Raw genomic sequence first — 17,092 nt, 5'->3', positions numbered from 1 at the left:
ACTCCATTATAATTTTTTTTCCTTTGCAGTTTTCTCATAAGATCAACAATAAAAATTCAGAAAATATGTTAACTGAATACCATGTGGCTTTGAAGGGCTTTGTAGGTCTCTGATGATGAAGTGCATGACTTAATAGGATGCTCCAGCTTTGTATGAAATTCATTGAGAGTTGCTTGTACCTGAAAGACAATGAGAATCAAAACAATCTATATGTCCACGTACACCTTAAATGTTACATTGTAGCAGTACCAGTTGCTGGATTTACCTCCTCCAAGCTCATTTTAAACTTCTGCTGGTGAGAGCAGCGTTCCTCAAGCTGCCCATCAAGCTGCTGAACACTTTCCTTCAGTTCCTCCCAGTACCTGCCGATTTGGGTCAGACGAGCCTTGATGCGAGCCGCCTCACCTGAAGACACAAACTGAGCCAGCGCCTGCGAGTCTGTCTCTAGCTGAGACAAGACCTCAGCTTGATTTTGAAGTTCTGACCCAACAGCCTGGAAATGCAAAAACCATAAACAAGCAAGCCAATCATTATTGCTGAGCCTTCAGTAACCATTAAGACAAACTCTAAATTTGTTGAACAAATATGGTGATGTACAATAAATAGTTCCTTTAACAATATAGCTTCATACTTCATTGACATAACATTAGCAAGCTATCTTGCACTGTAACATACAACAACGCCTGCAAAACATCAGACTGTACAGAACAATAATAACTGCTATAAGCCCATTAATCATGCATGAGTTATAAGTGTAGAATCTTGCATATGGCCAGTCATCCTTACAACACTTCTGCTTTCTCCTGAGCTACTGCCACCGATAAATGATTAAAGACTTTTCAAGCCTTTTTCACACATGCAGCAGAAACCCACCAGACTTGCATGTGTTGCAATTATTGTCAAACATGCCTGAGTTCTTTGCTTTTAAGTTTCACTTCCTACTTTTAATAAACTGCGACTGCTTAAGTGTGTAAATGATAAAACTGTTCAACAAAACCACAGATTTTTATAAAAACTTCCTCCTCCACACTTGTGTTGAAGACAGATGATGATGTCCAAACAGAGATAGCTTGTGAGTGCTCGGGGGAAGCACATTTAAAGCCTTATTGATTTTATGTGTGGCGATCTGGTTTTGTGGTTGATACCTACTGGTATCAAGCGGACTGTAGTTTCATTATGAAACAAACTGTACCTTCACTTTTTGGATCTGTTCTTCAAGAGGCAAGGTGCAAGATTTAATTTCATCCAACTCCTTTTCCTTTTCAGATATCCACAAAGAGAAGGCTTCAAATCCAGCACCAAACAGGTCCCACTGATCCTTCATGTTTTCCAGAATCTTGACACTTGAGTAAAGCAGGAAAATAATAAATGATCAAAGGAATCATTACTACATTACATGTGGGTGTTTGAGACTTTGTGAGGTAATTTTACCAACCAAAAACTACTCCTGAATATGAAATCTGCCTGTGTTATGATGTCAATGTTCAATCTGTAGTCAGTTTATTTTAAAATGCTGGATGAGTTTTCCTCTGTGGTATTTTGTAGAGTAAATTAAATGTAATCCATGATCTTACTCTTTTTTCAGTCCAGTTTCCACTTTATCCACTTGTTCACTGAGAGAACGAGCTTGTTTAGTGAGAAGAGTTCTGTTTTTTGGACCAAGCTGGATTTCTGTTGCTCTCTTCAGTAAGGTATTCATATGTATTGCTTCTGCTTCACACTGTTTCAACAGCACCTGTTTGCACAAAGGTACAAGTTTTATTTATTTATTTATTACATATTTATCTAATATGCATTAATAGTGTAAGTGTAAAGCACAAGTCACAGAATATTCCTGTAACATTTTTTTCCACTATTAAAAAGTTCACTTACTCTTGCCTGGTCCAGTTCAACAGCCAGGCTCTCTGGGCTGCTGAAGTTCAGGTCTCTCTCTAATGTGGTGCTGGCTTTGTTGACAAACTCGTGCACCGCCTCCTGCTGGCTGTCAAATTCCTGCCAGGCTGCCAGCGTGACCTGCAGGTAACCACAATCCAAAATCAACTCCATTTCATAAACCATTTACTAGTTCATAAAACCAACTTGACGGTGAGGCACCAGCAGTCTTGTGTGCTCTTCATCAAACAGCCAAACTATTTATTGCTGCTATTAAAACTTTTCATTAGTAGTACTTTAATTTGGCGTAAATATAAAATAATTATAAAACACCAGAAATGCCAAATAATGCCAGCTTTTTAAAAATAAAATGACATAAGCCAGTACTGCCAACTCGCTGATATCACCCCACCATGGATGAAGAACAGATCACAGTCATTGTTGGCGCTTCAGCAGGGAACATGAGTCAGCATTTTAGAGGAGGTGGCACGGGTACTATATCCTGTAAGCACTTCAACCCACTAGGCCCAAGAATCTGAGTGTGTCATAGACCATAAATGAAATTATATACAGTCTATGGAGTGTGTGTCTGTACACTTCATTAGGATCTTTAACCTGGAGTGCAACTAAAATCAGTTCCATAACGTTTCCATTTGAGGACCACTACATCTGTCTAGTTAACCTCTTAAAGCACTTCTGAAGTAGGATGAATCATTTGTTGCATGTTAAATTCTTTTAGTACTGTCATGCCAAAGAAACCAAGTCCATGGATATGGAAACCCTACTAATCATATATCATCTATTCAGAACATTTATGCAAATCCAGCTTTTACAAAACAACAGTTTTACTTCCTCCTCTTAACTTTATTTAAAGTGGAACTATTATGTGCATTATGAGACCAGAAGGGCTGGGATTGATCGAGTTATTGTCACAAATCGCTTTATTTACTTCAGACCGACCCTGTCCGTAGGCTGTCAGATCAGCCTGTGGGCAAAACGAGTGGATTGAGACTCCCCATAAGCCCCGCCTTCCGCCACTGCACATCGATAGCGCGCACCGCAACTGCTTTCCCCGTCATTGTAACATCTCATAAACAGAAGGATTAGGCTAATATGAACTCAATAAAAAAAACAAAATACAATGTCAACACGTAGCATACAGCCCTACATGTTGGAACCTGAATCAGAGCCTGAAAACGAAGTGGAAAACAGCAACCCACAGCAACGAATGCAGCAGGATGTCTCTCTTTGGTAAACTCACCAGCCATCGTTGGAAATAACTTTATCCCACGTTTTCCACCCGCCTGATGTATTTGTACACGCCCTTGTTAACCAGTAGAAGGTAACCAATCACCGAACCGTATCCCCCGGGATGTCTCAAGGATTTCGAAGTAGAAAAAACTCTCTAAAACGACGCGTTTTTCGTCGCCATGGAAACCGAACGGAGAGCATGCTGGAACTCAAACTCAAGCTCAAACATGCGTTTAGGTGATAAAAAAAAACACTGTAGAAAGCTCAGAAAACTCCAAATACCATAATAGCAGCCCTTTAAATATTTTTATGGACCAACGCACCAACATGTTCTAAAATTGCTAAAGATTTCTGAGGGACATCTGCAGACAGATCTGTGTCAAAGATATAAACTATACAGACAAAGAAATCTCAAATCAAGTAGGATGAGATTCAGCGTACATGTCAGGAATAAACACAAAAATTTGATGACAGTTTTTTTTACAAAGGTCACAACACCAATACAAACCAAGGATAGCATATTTAAGAGAAATTAAATAAAAATGTCTCAGATAATGTCAGAACTCATCTGAATCTATTACTGAAATGTTTGCTGTTCACTGTTTGCCCCATAATTTAATCACTAAACTGGTCATGAGAAGAAGTGTCTCGGGATTAAACCCGGATCCTGAAAGCAATTTTGACATCATATGCTCATTCAAGAGGATTTAATCATGAAACTATGTCACAAAAAGTAACAACAGGAAAACTGAAGACCAAAAATGTGCAATTTGGTCTTGGCTAATCTTTCAGAGAGCTGATTCTTTGTGAAATTTCCTTGGCTCCCAGTGTATTGTATGTTTCTACAATCGTATTTGTAACATTTCTCACCTCCAGACTTTGTTCCTGCGAATCCATATTCTGTTCCATCTTGCTGACTGTGTTCTCTAAACTCTGCAGATCCTGCTGCAGAGTCTCTCCCAGTCCCTCCTCTGTCTGGAGTTGTTGGCCTCTGGTGATAAGCTGCTGGACATCCTTTCTCTTCAACTTAAGGCGTTTTAAGTGTTGCTTCGAGGAAGAAAGACAATTTTACTTAAATCGTTTGAACTTTACCTAAACAGGATGGAAATCAGTACCTTCATCATTCATTTTGTGCTGTTCAATACCTGGTGAACAAGTAGCAGTTGTTGGGCCTCTCTGGCTGTTGAACAGTCCAGTATCTTGGAAACCTCAGCCTGTGCTTCTTTCTGCCCCTGAACCAGGTCATCTAAAGTAGTTTGTACCTCTTCTCTGAATTGTACACAGTCTCCCACAGCTAGTACCATCTTTTCAGCCTTATGTCAGGTAATACAAGAAAAGAAAAACAAATAAACAATAAATATACAATATCACAGAATTGGAAATATATATATACATATATACATATACATATATACATATACATATATATATATATATATATATATATATATATATATATATATATATATATATATATATATATATATATATATATATATATATTTATTATGTTTATTTAAATGTTTTGTGTTTCAAAGTTGATGATAGATGTTCATGCTCATGTCCTTTTTAAATGGGACCAAAGTCCATTAGCAGCCTGCACATCGTTGTCTGACATCTTACTCAAACGTCATAACATCACCTACCTCTAAGAGAGAAGCAAGAAGACCTTTAAAGTCAGAAGAGAGCTTGCTCAATGCACTTCCCTGCCTCTGGGCATCACTGTCAGCAGAGATTTCAATCAGTACGGCCATACGAGCTTTCAGCCAACCAAGATTGCCCTCCTGCAGCTCGGCATCGTTTCTCAGTTCCTGGAGACAACAACAAAAAGTGATTCACCTCATCTGGACAAAACCGTCATCTAACATAGTATTTCCAGCAGTCTCCTCTCATCAGAAGAAGCAGGAAGGAGAATAATACTGGGAAGTTCACTTATGCGTGTTAAGTCAGAAACAAACTTACTGTGATGGTAGTCTTCACCTGACTGTACTTTCTGGGGTCATTGGCTCGGTTTCTCAGCAGCCTTAGTTGGCTTTCTTTAGAGATAAGCCAACAGGAGAGTTCAGCGTACCTGTTTAAAAACCATGAAATTTAAATTAAAAAAAAGGATATCAGGAATAATATCATTAACAGCTACACATGTTTTAACATAATAAAAAAATGACATGACTTTATGATAATATTTTAAGCCATCAAGATTCAAAAACAACAGGAGGACTTGAAATTATTGCACCTTGTGTTGTACTCCTTCCATTTATCAGGGTGCTGCATTAGCTTCTGATGGGTGTTCTCGATTTCCTCCAGAACTTCAGCAAAGTCCTTTCTTGAAGTTTCCAAGATCCTTTGAGCTGGGTCACCCTCAGGGAGTTTTTGACAAAGTTCCTCGATTAGCTGCAGCCTTTTCTCACAGATGGACTGGGGTCCTTTTTCCCTAAAAAATGCCTGATGGGCAAAGAAAATTTATAGAAAACTATGTTATATTAAAAATATATGCATTTTTTGTTTATTTTTTATATTTTGATAGATGATCAAAGTCTCTGACATTGTTCCAAAAGGTAATGAAATGTGTCTGAATTATTCAACAGTTAGTTAAGTGATGGATGAAACTTTAACTGCAACACTATGCTTACTCTATGCTCCTTAATGAGCCTCTCGCTTCCCATGCCAGCCAGGTGGCGGTTTTCCCTGGTCAGCTCTGACTGGCAGTCCTGCAGCGACACCATCAGCTTGCTCCTCTCCACCTCCACCTTCAGATGCAGCAGGTGAAAGGGAGCATCGGTCTGTATATCCTGATGAGGGAAAAAAAGCAGTAGCTATAAGCTCAAATTCAAGGCAACACACTTTTTTCCCATCGGCTTTTAGAAAATGTTATTGATAGAGTTAAAATGACTTAACATTAATAGACTGATTTTTGGTCCATTTAATCTAATAATCACACCAACCTTCCAGTGTTTATGCAACTTCCTGACTGTTTCCTGCAACGAGTGCTGCTCCTGCTCTGGCAAAATATCAGTCAACTCATCGCAAGCTTTGAGGAATGCATTCAAGACTCGCTGGTCGAGTTGTCCAAAGAATTCCTGTAACAACACATGAACTGCTCATCATGTTTCACACTTGGTGCAGGAGAGGCCGTGTTACATTAACATGCTATCCTACTGCACTTAATATCTGGTTTGGTATTATACCCACTTTTGATTAGTACTTTGTTCCAAAAGACAATAAGAAATCCATACAATTTGGACCTCAACAGCGCCTCTTTGAGCATACATGTAATTAAAAAAAACAAAAAAAAAACACCCTTACTGTGTGTTTCTTAAGCAGCTCTTCTGGGTTGCCTCTTTCTGTCAGACAGCTCTGTGCCATTTTAAGGACCTTCTCCAGCTCTACCCGTGACTCATCAAACCTCTTCATAAGGCTGCTGTTTGCCTCTACATGCTTTCGCCACTCTGTCGAGTCTTTAATCATGTTCTAAAAATACAAAACAATTCTCAAAATGCTAAAAATCCTTTTTTGGTTTATGCATAGAACAGCAGTAGACCATGACGATTACCTGTGAGGCGGTCTGCAGGTCTGATACTCGCTTCTGCAGAAGACTCATATCCATGTGCTGCAGGGTTTTACCCGTGTTCATTATTTTTTGGATGGTCTGGTGATTTCGCTCTATTACTGTTAGGCACTTCTTACAGCTATGAGTGAAGGTTGCCAGCTCCTGTAGGATTGATTGTTATACACATGTTGGTCATTTATTGATTCCTTCAGATTTAAAGTGAAAATGTTGTGTAGTTCATCTACATTTATCTCAGTGATGTATTAAATGTATATATACAGTAGCTTAAACTGGTTACCTGGCATTTCTGTTTAAAGTCTACTGATCCTTCAGAGTCAGAGGTGCTGGTGATATTACTGGCCTTTTCCAAAGCTTGATAAAAGCCAGTGATGTTTTTCTCCATTTCCTCCAAGGGTGGTAAGAGGGACTGAGACTCCCTAAGCAGAGGCAAACATCTCTCCCTCACCTGCTTAGACAATGACAGGTTGACAAAAGTGAACAGGGAACATGTTATTTTGATTTAATAATATTTCCTGGTAGGTCAATCCTTTATATCCAGGAAATTTCAATGTTTTACTACTGTAAAGTACTGCATTTTTGGACATAGTAAATGTTTACATTTTCATATCAAATAATGACAGTTTATTTTTTAAATAAGCTAAAATTGAAATTATTCATACACTCCCATAAAGATGAAAAAACAGCTGTTATCATAATAGGTTCAAACTGACAGAAGAATTAATAAATCAAAATTTTATGAAAATCGCGACTTTGCTTTTGAATTGCTGTTTGATAAGAAATATAACTAATACTTCTTTAAACAATTCTTTGAGGCAGTCACTGCAATCAAACTTTTTTTTTGACAGGTATTGTGGCCCACTGCTCATGATCCAAGTGCTTATGTATATATAAATAAATATCTATCTATCTATCTATCTATCTATCTATCTATCTATCTATCTATCTATCTATCTATCTATCTATATCTATATCTATATATATATATATATATATATATATATATACATATATATATCTATATATATATATATATATATATTTATATATATATATATATATATATATATATATATACACATATATATACATATATATATATATATATATATATATGTGTGTGTGTGTGTGTGTATGTACTGTATGTACTGTATGTACTGTATAACAGACATAAGTGAAAGGTAGCCTCTAAGTAAAGAGCAGGAGAGTACTAAAGTACAAAAGTTAGTTCAAAATCCCACTTGGTCTGTATAGTTAAGACAATAGAAAACAATCTTTACTTCCAAAGACCATAGTAAAAGCTTAAACCCTAATTTTAGTATCTTTAATTATCTTTTTTCTCTTTTAACAACTTTTTTTTTTTTTTTTTAAGAAAGGAACAAAACATTAACTTTTTGGACCTTTTAAAGGTTGTTTAAGCTTGTTGGGGCAATAATTTGTTCAGTCTCACTGAACAAATTTTTAAGGCTAAATCTTGAAAATGTCAGCACCTCACCAATACTTTCTAGAAATATTCACTAGAAATTCAAACGACTACTCCAAAATGGAAGAAGGCAGAAAGAGAGAGAAACTTTATTAGTTTTATGTAGTTTGTAGCTATCATAGGAAATGTAAAGACAAACAATCTAAAAGATTTACTACATCATTGTAATTTCCTTCTGGGATTAATAAAATATTTTTTATGATTGTGACCAGACTACAAAAGACATATGCAGAGAAGTCATTCAAAGAAGAAATGCTATGTTCCCGGTAAAAAAATTCAGTGTCAGAAATTTGCAAATGAACATCTAGAACCCTGGGCCTCTGTCCAGCAAGTTTTCCATGTTTCCATATGCCCCAACACGCCTGATTCAGACTGAAACCTGTAAGGGCCAGGGTTTCCAACCACTCATCTAAACATTGATCATGTATTTTATAAATAACCCCAGTGATCTAAAGACGTTAATGTAAAAAAAATACAAATCCTACATAATCAATTTTTCCATTAAACCACAGAAAATTCTGAAGGCATAATTCAAGGCTTCTGCCAAATACCTAAAGATGAGCGTGGCTTGTCCAACAAGATCCGAGACAAACCTCTTAATCCACAATTTAGTGTCTAAAGAAATAAAAAAAACTGAGCCAAAGAGTAATTATGGACTAAACAGATTTTAAAATTTAACTTCAGACACTTTCGGTTTTTTCAAAACTATGATAGACAAAAACACAAAAAGTAATCTTGATTAAAATACAAAGCTGACAGTGTAGACATCATGCTTTTTGGAAATAGGTCACCTTTTTATTCCACTTAGTCAGTCACAGTCACATAAATTTTGCGTGCACTCTGTATACATACACACCTTACTCAGCTGCTCTTTGATTGAAGCCATCACAGTCATCATCTGGGAAATCTCCTCTTGTGGAGTGTCTTTGGTCAACAGCTGGGCTGTACGGCTTGCTGCCTTGCAAGCTGCTTCCATTGCTGGCACTTTGTGCTTGATTTCCTAAAGAAAGTTAAAAATATAAAATAAGATGATACAGAAGAGAGAAAGACAAGCAGATGAGCAGTCAAAGCTGAGTAAGAGGATAGGCTGGTTACCTCAACATCTTGAACAAAAGCTCTGACGTTCAGGAAAGATACTTGAACAGGAGCATCCATCTTCTTATTAGTTGCATCCATGAACATTTTCAAGGTATTAATCCCATCTTGGTAGTCTTGCCTCAACTTGTCCACCTCATCTGCTCTTGCATACTGCCAATGAAATGGAATAAAAGTATGGCTCATTTTTTCAGAAACTGAAACTGTTGACTGAGGTTATAATCAAACATGTTTTGGTGCAACCTATACTGTTCAACAGCTTACATATTTGACTTTGACAAACAATTCTCTCCATCGCCCATTCAGCAAAAGAAGCTGCTGCTTCAGATCTCGTGACACAGTTTCATCACATGTCTCGATAAGGAAATTCCCAGCATCATTCATGTCCATGTGCTGCTGGATCCAGTAAGAAAGGTTTCTGAAAAAATCCTAAAACAAAAGAGAAAACAACAACAACAGGGGCTTAACTTCATATGCTGTGATCAGTCTGGAAATGACTGAAACATCCACCCCCACACTTTACCTTCACAAATAAAGATTATGCATTATTGATATCATTAGTGTTTCCCATCACATGTATTTTTGATGTACTTACACGTTTGGCATTCTCTGACTGGTTGAGCATCTGCTCAGCATCCTCCAGCCAGGCCTGCAGAGCTGCCACTGTGCTACTATACTTCTCCCAGTTACAGATCACCTCTTCCAGCATACTGCGAACACTTCGAACCTCCAAAGCCAGGTTCTTCCATTGAACCGTTGTGTCATTGAGGAACTTGCTTACTCCCTCTGCTTCATCGACTGAAAAGATATTATGAAAGCACTTCAGTTTGGCAGTGTGGGTACATACAGTATGAAAAGAGCAGATGACTCTGTCTGTTCAGCCATTGGTCCAGTGGTAGTGTGTTAGATCAGTATACTCATGCTAAAATAGCATTCCCATCTATTATTACTCCTTCATGCAGAATGCAGAATAAATGTTTAGTTCAAGGGTGTCCAAAGTCAGTCCTCAAGGGCTGCTGTTCTACAGGTTTGCGACGTGTCCCTGGCTTTCATTAAATCAATCAGTCAAAGTTTATTTATAAAGCGCTTTTCCTGTCGAAGGCAACACAAAGTGCTTTACATGATAAAAACAATTCATACTACAAAACAGGTTTCCACACAACAAAGTAAACAACAATAGGAAAAAAGAAACTCTCATTCCTCACTCATTATCATTGTCTCTCACATATGTCCACATACATGCCAATACAGAGCACCCCCCCCCCCCCCCCCCATGCCCACCCATTCCACAAATGATCTAAGCCATGTATATTTTGTATCCTTTTATAAACGAAAAAAAATTATAGACATAATACAAATGATAAAAATGAATAAGCCTCTGGCTTGACACTGCTGGGTAAGATCCTGGGGATCCAAGCACATCAGAATTTAAACCACCCATGTCCTTGTCCCTCAACTACCCCGAATCTAGCCCATACCCCAACCACAATGCTTCAGTGCAGGACCACAGCCGCCCCAACAAGGGAAATTACCCAGGCAGCAGCCCCCAGACTGAGCAGGCACAGATCCATCCATATATCCATACTTATGAAAAACTGTCAGTCTGTGAGGTTAGAATAAAACCACTGTAAAACAGTACCTGAGAGAGACCAACCAGACTCCCCAGTCTGCAATAAAATCCGGTAATCTATTGCATCAAAATGGCTATGGATCCAATAGTCTATTAAATTCTGTATAATGACTGATTCATATTGAGTCAGGAACAGGGATACATGACAAATCTGCAGGACCGTGGCCCTACAGGACCAGAGTTGGACACTGCTGGTTTAGTTCAAGGAATTCAAAGAATATTAAGGAGGAAAAAAGCAACCCCAAGATTTATAGAAAGGAACATGTCAAGAAATATGCAAATTTAGGGTTTGAAAGATTATCAGGCTGTTTTTAGACTTACCTTTGTTACAGGTCTTAGACCCTGTAACATGAAATCAATAGTAAAACTGTTTACTAAGAGCCCAAACAAAGATTTTATGCATAAATAGACTGGAAGAAGAAAGAAGCCTTACTTGAACTGTCAGACTTAACATAAACCTCTGCAGCTTGCTTAAGGCCTGTGAATATGATCTCATACTGCTCAAAGAACCTGTGGCCTTCGATGAAAGTCTGGAATAGAGAAACAATCATGAGATGGTTTCAGAGTCTCTATGTCTTTTAGGTACTTTAATTACAAAGTAAGGATATTAACTCACAAGGTAGCTTTGCAACAGAAGTTCAACTGAATCCCGTCTGCCATATTTTATGATCCAGGACTTGAGTTTTGACTCAGCCAAAACAAGAAAGGCCATTAGTCGATACTTCATTTCCCAGAATTCCAGTTTTATCAAATGAGCATATGATGATGTAGACACAAAGTTGAACCTGAAAATTAAGTGAGTGTTCAAATATTATTCCGTTTGGTTGTGATTTTTATGAAAAACTACAAAAGACCCAATGCATATACCTTTCTGCCATGTCTTGGAGCTGTTCAGATGGCACAGGTACACCATTGACTGATCTGTCCCTGTGGATCTGATGGAAGGTCTGCCTGTGTGATTCCAGATTTTTTAACACTTCCTGCAACATAACATCAAAGACAAACTCATACTCACATTGGCTGTTACGTACATTGCACTTATATAAACAATATGACAGACAGCCAAATAAACTAGAATCCTCACCTTATGCTGGTCTAATTTTCTGTGAAGAATGTTAGCTGTCTCTTCATGAGCATGTTGGAAGGGAATGTCCTCTCTCAGAGCTATCTCTGCTCTGTGAAGCCAGGCTCCAATCACTCCCAGAGGTCCAGGCAAAGACTTGTCCAGATGGATGTGCCAGTCCAACAGCTGCAATTGACACAATTAAAAATGCTGCTCAACCAAAAGAAGTACCAACCATACTGGAGTCTATGTAGATCCACTCAGCTCTATATGCTCACCAGCAATCAGCCAACAAAAGAGTTTTATGCCAGTCTAGACAGGCCATGGATGTTTGGAGGAGTGCACTGCCTGTTCAACAAAACCGTCTCTGTTCCCCATCCCCTCCCCCCTCTGAACAAGTTGATTCAACTGCTTGCACCCTACTGACCCTTCACTGCCATGAGCAAACAGTTTCCATAGATTTCATTGTGCTCAGCTTTTAGATCAAAATGGTATTTTTTTAATCAAAGAAATGCACAGTTTAAAAAAAAGATTGAACGTAATGTGGTATGATTAATCATCATAACTGATATTGAACATGTTGTGAAAATAATAATGATATCCAGAAAAAGCAGTGTAATTACCCTGGCGGATACACGATCCCAGGCCTGTTTAACCAGAGCTTGATCCACTGACAGCTTGCCATCTTTGTGGACTGGCTGTAATAAAGGGTCTGTCTGCTTTTTCTTCATTTCATACTGTACATGGAAGCTTTTGAATGCCTGCAAAACAAAATGAGACATATTTGTGCTCTGCATCCCTTTTCAAAGGAGAATATTTTGTCTTTGCAAGCCTCACTCACCTGGTATTTGTCTGTGAGATTTCCCTCTGCTCCCTGGGCTCGCAGCACATCTCTCTCCAGCTGATCTAAAAACACCTTCAGCTCTCTCAGCATCTTTCGCTCCTCTCTCTGTCACAATCAGGGGACATGAAGTTTATATAGGGAAGGAGCAAACCCAATCATAAACCTGGGTTTTTGCTCCAATAAGCATGCCATTGGGAAGATTACAGTAAAACGTTGGTTAAAAGACAACCTGCCAAGATATTAAAAGATTCACACAGAAAAACAATCTCAACATCATCAATCAAATTAGTTTAAGAAATTGAGGCAGGAGAAAAACAAGGCATGAGGGGTATTTGGTTATAAGTTTTGCTTTGTGTCTTTGTGTGTGTTTTTGTTATCTGTTTTTTTTATTTTTTTTATTTAGTCCTTGGATTTAATTTAGTTAAGCTGAACATACCTCAAGCATTTGCTCTATATCTTGGGGACCAAACTATCCAGGAAAGCAACAAGGCACACAGAGAAATGAAAGCATGTCATAAAGGCATTAGAATAACAGGAGAAGAACAAGCAGAGTTTAGGTGGGAAATGAGATGAAAAAGAGGTAGTGATCGGATCCAAACAGAAAGCATGCAGCACTTTATCCTGAACTCTCACCTGATACACTGGTGCTGACAAAGCAAAGGTTGGAATAGAGCCAACAAGCAGCTTAATGTGCATAAAACAAAAAAGTAGATGGGGAAAGTAAATGAGTCTGTGATGATATAAAATAAAACAATGATTATAATGTTGATCATTCTGTTCATGCAAGTGCATTTATACTTCTGGGGCTAATTTCATAAAAACTTCTGCTGCTAAGAGTTGCTTTAACATCTTAAGAACTGAATTTTCACCCTAAATGTTTAAGAGTACACATCCTGGTTCGAATAAATTTTATTTAAACAGTATCTTAACCTTTTAAAACCCTTTTCAGATAAAGAAAACTGTTTTTTATTAGGCATGTGGGAAAATGCCTAAAAGACAACTAGGGAGAAGAGATATGCAACGCACTAAAGATTAAGTAATGTAGGGTTCATGTTTGTGACTTATTAGAGACATTCTAAAAATATGTCTGTGGAACGATAATGATAGAAGTGCCATGACTTTCTAAGGTTAGCAGAGTGCTCACATAGACAATTACATCTATTTCAGAACACTTTCCATCCTCTCTAAAGTAGGAGTTTTATTTCTTTTCCTTGCACAGTGATGCTCTGAGATCAGTCTTGAATCCCTTGAAAGTTGACACTTCTAGCAAGAAGCTGGAAAACTATGATTGAAGCTCTCTGAGAGGATTCCTTTAAGCTTTATGAAAACAGCCCCATCACTAAATGCGGTAAACTGACAGGTATACAGATTTGCTGTCAAAAACCTACTAAGCAAACAGCGGGTAAAGCAGTTTTATTTAGCATATAATCTTGGTATAACCTATGCATAAGATCAGCATCTCTAATTGATGATAAACTAGGTTATTTTTGGAAAATATGGATGACACAAACTTATAACATTAAATATAAAAACACATAAGCAAAAGCATTAATTGTAATCCAATATTTAATAGCAATTTAAAAAATTTCACCGTCTTCAACTTTTAAAGTATCATAAATCCAAACAAAATACCTCATCCTGCTGTCCATCAGCCTCAGAGTGGTGGGGGTTTGGATAATGCTTGAGAAACTGAGCCACATATGTCATGATGGATTTCTCATCTGGCTTGTCAACATCCACATCTACAGAGCAACACAAACATTGCCCAGATCAGTATTAAACTTTAAACAAGTCCAATTTCTGCTGAAACAAGAGTAATATGCTGTATGTAAAATGCAGTCAAGTATTAAGTGATATAAAAATATTTTGTCCTCCAGAGGGTAAATCTGTCAAGGCTGAGAGCTAATTATACATGCCTTTTTTTCAGCTACACCATTGGCCTTATGTTTCTAGAAATCAGGGTCAAGCTTCTGTAAGAGCAGACTTTTCTGTGCAGCTCTTTCAGTAATAAAGCATCACGACTCTGCCAGTGAGGATAGGACTGCATAGTCACTGCAGACTGCCTCGTTTCCACAAACTGAAAGTCTCATCTGCAATGTTTAGAAGAATAGGAACTTTCTAAAAGGTTATGTTGGTATTCAAAGAACAGATTTTCTCAAACAAAAAAAACCTCATAAAAACGTTAAATTTACCAGTCAGATTAACTCTGATTAACACTGCTGGTCCTATGCTACAACACTGGCAAACATTTAATCATGTCAAAATAGTATATTTAGTGCAAAAAGCGGAGAAGAAGCAAGAAAAACCTTCTGGATCCAAGAGACGTGGAATGCCCAACTCATTTTCTGCAAGTGCAAAAGCATCTTCTAAATTCTCCCTGTTGCTTCTCTGTCGCACCACATCCATGTCCACCAGGTCTGGCCTAATGGCATGCACCACCGTCTGGAATGCAACACCATCCCGCCAGCTGGGACCAAAGTCCTTCACCTCAATTCCATGATACCTGAAAAACATACCAAAATGACTTTCTGCTTTACAGAAGCAGCATAATGATATAAGTATTTTTGTACATTAAACTATGCTGAACGCAAGTAATCAGTTGAAATATGAAGGCCGAAATCGTTTCATCATTCAGATATCCATATTTGTATCTATGACGTTATCCATGATGGTAATTTGAAATGGTTATCTTAAAGTGACATACTTGGCAGCTGTGCACTGCACCCATCTGAGCAGGGCCTTCTTGGCATTGCCCTGAAATTTGTTAACCACCTTCCTCTTCATTGGAGGGCTTCCTGTTTCAGAGCTGGCTATACTCTCCACAGAAGAGTTGCTGTTTGATAGAGCCTGGAGGGCTGGCAGGTTACTGGTTAACTCCTCAATCTAGTAAACACACAAAGAAAACATTAAAACAAGAATGCTTCCTGTCATCCACCTACTTGCTGATATAAGCTTTAAATAAAAAGTGGAATTTTGTAAACTTTTGAAAGAAAAAAAAAGTCAGGATAGTCTATTCTTGGGGTAGTAAGTCACCCCAGGATGATGAAACTGTCAGGATTTTGAGATATCAAATAAATCATTACCTGGAAGTAGAGGATAATGGTCCATATCAACCCAAGGACAATTGATGGTCGTCCATCTGCGATATCCGTGGCATGAATGTTAACAAGTTTAATCTGAAAAAGCCAAAGAAACAAACAAACTCACATATAGATAGCTATAAAGTCCCATAGACATATCAATCCATACTGTGTCATACAGTCCAAAATAACTCTGCAAGCTTTTGTCTTCTCAAAGTCATCAAAGTTCGGTCTTTGATGCAGTTACTACAAGTATTATTAGTAAAACACACAAGCAGCCACAGTGAAAAGTCAATCAGAAATAAAAAATAATAAAGAGTGCTACATTAAGCAATGAAGGAGCAGCAGATGCACTAAAACATTTGCAAACATTGCAGGGCTGCTACATTTTTGCCATGTTCACATCTTTGCTTCTAAGCAGCTCAGCTTTTGCAAGCCAGACTCATCAGTACCCAGTGTTCTCAAAATGCATAAAAATGCAGCTCAGTAGGAAAGTGTCATGACTAAATGTATAAACAGAATAGCTGTGCCCAAGCATTGCATAGTATCGTGCATCAAATAAAAGAATTTATACAGCATGACCACACAGGCGACTGACCGGAGATCCTCGATACACAGACTGAAGCCACACATGATGGAAGAGAGATCACAACAATGTAAGTCTTAGTCCTTGGGGAACCCAGAAGAAAGTAGGGCACAGGCTTCATAGAGCCAAGGGATTTAGAGATGGGTTATGTAATCAAGAAGTCCTGTCCTCTGCCTCTCTGAACAAAGTGCATGTTTTACACAGAGAGACACTTTAGGCTCACTAACAAATATCCAATCAACAGTGTTTTCTCATGAGCTTCTAAGCATACTTCTTCAACAATGTCACTATAGGAGCAACTTAAAAAATAAATAATAAACAATAAGAAGAAGAAAAATCCCATATGTTTGAAAGTTTGGCCAATATTTGCACCTTTTTAAAAACATGTGATCCACAACATAAGAATTAAGTGAAACGCAGGGTTGACACAGTAAGCAAAGGAAAGAGAAGCAATCTCAGGCAACATTGGAGAAAACTGTCAGACCACCGTTACAGCTGTCAGAACCCAGATTCAGTCAGACCACACATAGAATTACATCATGAACAAAGATGTGACAATAACGCTGCTGAACCTCATCATGTATAAATTAGCCTATTATGTCAATATTGAACCTTTTAATATG

At 37.9% G+C, this 17,092-nt stretch overlaps 1 protein-coding gene across 5 annotated transcripts in view; it reads right to left on the bottom strand.

Moving 5' to 3' along the window:
• syne1b (spectrin repeat containing, nuclear envelope 1b) overlaps positions 1-17,092 on the bottom strand; it is a gene marked incomplete at its 5' end in the record, with an annotated part of 91,450 nt that overhangs the window by 56,988 nt on the left and 17,370 nt on the right. The window contains 33 exons of one of the 5 annotated variants that reach the window (XM_079261698.1): positions 81-179; positions 266-493; positions 1,193-1,343; positions 1,575-1,735; positions 1,873-2,013; positions 3,994-4,170; positions 4,269-4,436; positions 4,770-4,934; positions 5,086-5,194; positions 5,357-5,565; positions 5,754-5,912; positions 6,066-6,200; positions 6,427-6,591; positions 6,674-6,832; positions 6,969-7,136; positions 9,028-9,171; positions 9,267-9,419; positions 9,531-9,695; positions 9,862-10,064; positions 11,218-11,238; positions 11,330-11,426; positions 11,513-11,681; positions 11,764-11,876; positions 11,981-12,145; positions 12,583-12,720; positions 12,801-12,908; positions 13,240-13,272; positions 13,437-13,487; positions 14,436-14,545; positions 15,110-15,306; positions 15,508-15,686; positions 15,887-15,979; positions 16,482-16,502. In XM_079261698.1, the coding sequence (XP_079117824.1) occupies positions 81-179; positions 266-493; positions 1,193-1,343; positions 1,575-1,735; positions 1,873-2,013; positions 3,994-4,170; positions 4,269-4,436; positions 4,770-4,934; positions 5,086-5,194; positions 5,357-5,565; positions 5,754-5,912; positions 6,066-6,200; positions 6,427-6,591; positions 6,674-6,832; positions 6,969-7,136; positions 9,028-9,171; positions 9,267-9,419; positions 9,531-9,695; positions 9,862-10,064; positions 11,218-11,238; positions 11,330-11,426; positions 11,513-11,681; positions 11,764-11,876; positions 11,981-12,145; positions 12,583-12,720; positions 12,801-12,908; positions 13,240-13,272; positions 13,437-13,487; positions 14,436-14,545; positions 15,110-15,306; positions 15,508-15,686; positions 15,887-15,979; positions 16,482-16,502 (4,554 nt within the window). The remainder of the gene's footprint in view (positions 1-80; positions 180-265; positions 494-1,192; positions 1,344-1,574; positions 1,736-1,872; positions 2,014-3,993; positions 4,171-4,268; positions 4,437-4,769; positions 4,935-5,085; positions 5,195-5,356; positions 5,566-5,753; positions 5,913-6,065; positions 6,201-6,426; positions 6,592-6,673; positions 6,833-6,968; positions 7,137-9,027; positions 9,172-9,266; positions 9,420-9,530; positions 9,696-9,861; positions 10,065-11,217; positions 11,239-11,329; positions 11,427-11,512; positions 11,682-11,763; positions 11,877-11,980; positions 12,146-12,582; positions 12,721-12,800; positions 12,909-13,239; positions 13,273-13,436; positions 13,488-14,435; positions 14,546-15,109; positions 15,307-15,507; positions 15,687-15,886; positions 15,980-16,481; positions 16,503-17,092) is intronic. The other 4 variants (XM_079261700.1, XM_079261699.1, XM_079261701.1 and 1 more) reach the window with 4 other exon arrangements.

This window comes from Telmatherina bonti (genome assembly GCF_933228915.1).
Source record: "Telmatherina bonti genome assembly, chromosome: 22".
In the NCBI taxonomy this organism is placed as follows: domain Eukaryota; kingdom Metazoa; phylum Chordata; class Actinopteri; order Atheriniformes; family Telmatherinidae; genus Telmatherina; species Telmatherina bonti.
This window is presented reverse-complemented; position numbering and strand designations above follow the sequence as displayed.